Consider the following 6,610-nt stretch of genomic DNA (forward strand, 5'->3'; position numbering starts at 1 on the left):
TTTCATTAATTTTGCATATGACAAAAGCTTATTTGTCCTGAATCTGCTGTTAGCTTCTCTTCAGTCCAATTAGTCCTTAATACATTTGTAGCCTTTTTTTAATGTAGTGGAATTTTAATACCTTTTATAAAGGAATAGGAATAATCACTTCTGTTTAATTTACCCTGTTTAATCAGAACTACTTATTATGATTTAGCTATTTAGGTTGCTGATTTTGAGGATTAAATGAGTACATTTCAACAAAGATTTATATGGTCACAGTTATAAAAATGTAAGATGCCATATAATTTTTATTCCTGATGTATATCATTAGAAGCCAATGAACTGATTTTCATCCTTCAGAAATGTGACTTCTGATCCTTATCACATTCACATTCTCATTGGAGATGCATTTTTCTTTCCTCAAATACATTTATAGTTTTATCTCTATGCCTAAAATAATACTCAGTAGTTTGTTGATCCATAGTTAGTATGAACTTCTGAAGCAATGTACTTGCCTTCTTGTTTCACTGTGCATTTTGTATAACCTTATATTGGTTTTAACTTTTTCTTAAATCATGAAATATCTTTTATAGGAATATTATATATTACTTGTTGGCAGTGCCACAATAATAAACATACCATGGTTCATAAGTTCTTACTGATTGAATGAAAATTAACATATTGTTGATGTATTGATATATGATTTGACCCATCAGTTCTTTGCTCACATGATTTTTAGATAATTCTTAAAGGTCAGTAATCACTAGTTACTGTCTTTCATGTAAACTTATTTTTCATTCATTTCATGTGAGGAATTTTGTGAAACCCAATGGATAACTGAGGATAATAGAAAGAGACACTCATAGGTTTAAAAACTAAATATAATAAAAATTAAAATATGGATAATCATTTAGATGAGACTTGAACCTTGATAGTATAGCTTTTCAGGAGAACATTGCCAGTCAGGGCCTACCTGGTATAGGTATAGTAGGTAAACCCAACTTATAGATTGGGAAGTCAACTAGATGTATAATGTAGTGTGCTACATGAAGTGTGCTACACAATGTTTGGTAAGAATATCTTTAAATTTTAAGTTAATGTAAGAAATAAATTTCCCCTCATATTATGGAAATGGAGAATCACAGAAATCAAAGCAAAAAACATGTTAGAATTGTGTAACAAATTTTAGCTCACAACTGAGTCAAAATCATTATATTGCAATACACTATTTTTGGCCTGTCTATAAAAAAGAGACACATTTATATAAACAATAAACAAATATATTTTACATGTCAAAAGCAGAATTTATTTGATTATTGTGAGTGAACTTGGTAGAGAATTGATAGCAACTAGTTACTGCTCAAATAAATTAGTCCTGGAAAACATATGTATATTTGCCATCAAGGATACTTGATCTGACATCAATGGTTTATTAATGCATAAATTACATATACTTAGTTCTTACTACATGTCTTGTAAGCTCTGAAATGCCACAAACTTTGAGGTTTTCCTAATGTTAGAAACACGATAACTGAGAATCTGGTCTCTCCTGGTTCAAACACAGTTTTTTCCTAATACATTTACAGTAACTATCCTTTCAAAAATAACACTTTTAACTTTACTATCACCATTAAAAACAAATATACTATGCATTTCATAAGTGAGTGAAGGAAATGAATCATATTTTTTCATATTACAAAGAAAAAGTAAGAATTGACTTATTTTCTATCAGATTTTTAAGGTATTTTTCCCCATGCAGATGTAAACACAAATTATGCAAATAATTCTAGACTAGATAACAATTTTTATGGGATCAAATTTAAAAAAAAAAGAAGCCTAAATTAGACTTCCCATAGAGGGAATATTATGACCAGGAAAGTAGACTTTTGAAAACATGCTAATTGATATTGATTGATCATTTATTATCACTTACTGCATTTATGTTGCACTTAAAATCTTTTAATTAATAGTGAAGCTCATTGCTTTTTTAAAGAGTTTAATTATAAGGTATAATTTGGAGTTAAAAATCTATAAATGGAGATTAGTTTGCAACCAATTAATGGGAGACAATAAAACTTTTTCTCAAAGAAATGACAATACATTTTCTTGAAACAAAACCCCAAATGAGAATTTTCATTCTGTACATGTGAGTAGTTTAATTACTGATATACAAGAAAAGCACAAAACCAATGGGTTTCCTTACATATGCATTTTAAATATCTATGTGCATCTCATTCTTACACTTACAAATTTTTAATGTTTTAGACAACAGCATGAAAGTTTGAATCTAATGAGATGGTGCTTTCAATTTGAAATATTATGTAAACATGTACATAAAAATAAGCCAATATATGATTCATCTGCCAGATTTTTAAGATCAATAAAGGCTTATTATCAAAATGTAGTTAGAATCAAGGGGAATAAGCCAACCTCTTGATACTGTCTTGTTACTGGCTTGTTTTTTCAGTGGTATCAATAGTGATTTTTGGAGCAAATCATGTGACTTCAGCCTATTTAGTTTAGATCAGATACCACAATCATCAAGAGGGACAGAGGAGCTGTGCAAAGGGGAGTAGGCAGATGATGTCAAATGATAAAAGATGAACTTTGCATTCTTTTTTGGTATGGATAAAAACAGACCAATGAAGGGAAGAAATTATAAATAGGAACAAAACTGCAATCAAATAAAGACATAATAGCCAAATTAAATTATTTTAATATTGCATATATAGATGTTTAGCCATACTCTAAGATCAACTCTTTAAGAGCAGAAATTTATATCCAATTTACCTGCTTCGGATATCACTTTTCTTGTTTGTTACAGTAAGGTCTTATATACAAAGCTGATTATTTTTTAAATCATACATAAACATGGATACAAAAAAGTTCAACAAAACTACATGAGCTCAAAAAGTAAGTTGTGGAATTCAAAAATCAAACTCTCAAATATTTTCACAAGGTGTATGATAGCTTTTGCTGTGACAAAAGAGAAAAGTTTTTTTAAAAAATTTTTTTAGGAAATTGCTTTCAGGAATTATTAGAATATTAATGGGAAGAGCTATAACATAGAGGCATGAGGGAAAACAGTTACAAAGCACTTCATACAAATGGTAAGAAAAACTGGGCCCAGAGCTGCACACCTATGCTCGAAGTTACTTGAAAGGTGGATGCAGAAGGGTCACAAGTTCAAAGCCCACCTGGGCAACTTAGACAGACCCTGTCTCAAAATAAAATACAAAGGGCTGAGGATGTAGCTCAATGGTAAGAGTGTTTACCTGGCATGAACAAGGTCCTGGGTTCCAGTACTAAAAAAAATCCTGGCAACCAAATGTAATATAAAGAAGGAATAAAAGGTGGAATAAGAAGGAAGGAAGGGGATGGAAAGAAGAAATGAAAGAAGAGAGGGTTAGAAGTGGAAATTATTAGGAAAATGGACATCAAAGAGTGTGGGGAAATAATGCCTTTCAAAGGGCCCAAAAGAAGCCTGTGAAAAGATTGGAGAGGACAGATAGTTGTGAGGCCATGTGAAGTACAATCATACAAATTGTGGAGGTTCCAGCTGTGCTTTTAGGCTGGTGAAGGACTATATGAGATGATATTTAAGAGACTTGTGATGAAAAATTGACCAGTCTGTACTTTGCTTCATTTTTTACACATGTAGGTCTCTGTGGCATATTCTTCCCAGTGCACCTTTAACTTCTTTATTCCTCAAGGTGTAAATGAGAGGATTGAGGGTCNGGGATGATTACTGTGTAGAAGAGGGAGATGAATTTCCCAAAAGTGTGGGCATAGGAGCTGTTGGGCTGGATATAGTTGGCTGTGATGCTCCCATAGAAGAGGGAAACTATTGTCAAGTGGGATCCACATGTCCCCAGGGCTTTCTGCCAGGCCTGCACTGACTTGATGCTTATAACTGCCTTGGCTATGTGTCCATAGGACATCAATATCAGTGCCAAGGGCAAAAGGAGCAAGACCAGTGAAGCAACAAAGAGCTGGATCTCATTGGCATGGATGTCCACACATGCAAGCTTAATCATGGAGGGGACCTCACAGAGGAAATGATGGAGCCGTCGGTGTCCACAGCGAGGTAGCCAGAGGGTGACAGTGCCCTGGATGAGAGCATTTCCTGCTCCACTCAACCATGCAACCCCTGCCAGAACCTGGCACAATCGTGGGTTCATTACAGCTGTATAGTGGAGAGGTTTGCATACTGCAGCATAGCGGTCAAAAGCCATCACAGCCAGGAGAACACATTCAGCGGATCCCAATGCCAGGGAGACATACAGCTGGATGGCACAACCCAGGGATGTGATGGTCTTAGCTGGTCCTTTGAGGTTCCACAGCAGCTGAGGGACAATACTGGTGGTAAAAGAGATGTCCACTAGGGAGAGGTGAGTAAGGAAAAAGTACATGGGTATTTTGAGTTTAGGGTCTATGGAAGATACCAGAATAATTAGTGTATTTCCCACCAAAGTAAGAAGGTAAGATATCAAAACAGCCACAAAGAGTATCTTTTCCAGCTGAGGCTGCTCTGAGAAGCCCACCAGAATGAAGTCTTCTTTGGCACTGCTATTGGTCATGCCCATTACCTGTTCAGACAAGAAGGAAAACATTACAAGAATTAAAAAGAGAGTATAATGTATTGGTCACTAGTGTATAATGTGTTGGTCACTACTTTATAAAATAACTCTATGAAATCCTCACTCAGACAAATTACAGTGACTCACAGAATAAATTTCAGTGCAGTGTCCTTCAAAAGTTGCAGAAGATGTTGTTAAATATCCTCTACAGAGAGGCACCTGCAGCTTACTCTGGAAACAAAGTCTTTCCTTCAGAGAGAACTATTAGAAGCTGAGATAAAATCTTCCACAGAAGGAAAAAAATGTACAGAGAAAGAAAGAAAATGCCAAAGGAAAACATACATTAAATTCATTAATAGCTTATGAAGAATCATTCAAATTAAATGGAAAAATTCAGTAAAATAAATGCTTAATATAAGCAAATTATACATACATATTAGTTCCAGCCTTAAAGCATAAACTTTGAGTTGGGCATTGTTTTTTGATGATTTTCTTTATATGAATGACTTTTGGGTTGTGGAGACTATAAAGATTCTTTCTACTGTAAAATGGTAAACACTTGGTTAATAAAGTCATAATATTATTATTTATATCTAACTGTTTAATAATGGGGACACATAATATCAGAAGCATGTTTACTTTAGGGATTAGTTAATTCATTTATTCCATCAGCTTATTGAGGATACAGATTCATGCAGCACATTCAAAACAACCCTCATTTTTTTTTTTTTTTGGTATGTGGTTACTAGGGAAGGGAATGTTGAATAAAAACATGTTTAAATCTGAAAGGAGGGAGTGGGGATTATCATTATGAGGGCACATCAAAAGAATGAAAGAGCTGCCTCAATATGCATAAAACCTACATAGAATTTTTACCTTTCAGAAGGCTAAAGGGCAGCTTTTAAAAACTCCAAATATTTATGAATGCAAAAGTTTAAAATATATTCACCAATTCAATGAATACATCTAAAGACCATAACCGTATCTTTTATTTAGGATAAATAGACACTTTCTACATGGATGTGAAAAAAAAATCTTTCAGGCCTTGAAATTCTTCCCTAATAATTTCATATCCTGTGATTGTTTTATTGAGAAAATTAATCATGTAAATAAAATATGTGAAATAATTGTCAAAAGCAATACCTTATAGTAATTATACTTATCATATAAAAGTGATATTTAGCTGAAATCATTAAAAATTAAATCAAGGGAGTGGTAGGGGAGAGACATCAAATAGCAACATCAAGTCCTTGAGGGATCACTCAAGAGATAGGGAAAGGGGAGCACTATAATAAAAAAGAATATGAAGGAGGCCCTAGATATACACACACATATATATATAATTTTGTGTATATGTAATATACATAAAATGTATTGCAAAGATGTTTATACATTCCCATGTCCAATCAAAACCCACAAATACATACATGCATAATTTTTAGTTTTTTCACTTTACTTCTATCAATGCAATAAAATAAATTCAGACATGTTACTCTAATTCTAATCCTGCATATAGCCTCTACCCATCTTGGCCAAATGTTACTTTTAGTAGAGTTTTTAACACACATTCTCACACATATACAATAGCAAAAGAATGCAATGTGAGATTAATTCTGGTCATGAGAAAGTTTCTTACTTATAAGACTGTGTTCATTTTAGAGTCATAGAAGAATTGTATTTAACTCTGATGCAAAATCTGAAATTACATGTGCTCCATTTTATCTCCCTTTATCCAGATGGACATCACTTTAACCCCAAATCTCAATTTATTATCAAATGTTAAGAATCATGGGGATATGTCAGATATAAAATCAAGGCATTAATAATAGTGATATATTAAAAGAGAAGAAGCTCTTCATACTTTTTCATCCCAATAATCACATTTTAAAAGAAAAGGAAATTTGAGCAACAAAGCAAAAACAATTTTTACCTTGAAGTGATAAATCAATGTCTGAGGCCCATGTATTGGTTGTAGGGACTGTTATTTGAGATTGGAGATCCCTGAAGACCAGCAAATGAAGAGAGGTTGAAAGAGGACACAGGCTATT

The 6,610-nt window shown here is 33.3% G+C and overlaps 1 protein-coding gene across 1 annotated transcript; it reads right to left on the reverse strand.

Annotated features, from left to right (window-relative positions):
* Positions 1 to 3,683: 3,683 nt before the first annotated feature.
* On the reverse strand, positions 3,684 to 4,568 carry LOC107160830 (olfactory receptor 2G3-like). The gene has a single exon (XM_015507434.2). The coding sequence runs from the start codon at positions 4,566 to 4,568 to the stop codon at positions 3,684 to 3,686; it is 885 nt and encodes a 294-aa protein (XP_015362920.2).
* Between the last annotated feature and the right edge of the window lie 2,042 nt (positions 4,569 to 6,610).

Source organism: Marmota marmota, unplaced genomic scaffold (assembly GCF_001458135.2).
Source record: "Marmota marmota marmota unplaced genomic scaffold, marMar, whole genome shotgun sequence".
NCBI classification, from domain to species: Eukaryota; Metazoa; Chordata; class Mammalia; order Rodentia; family Sciuridae; genus Marmota; species Marmota marmota.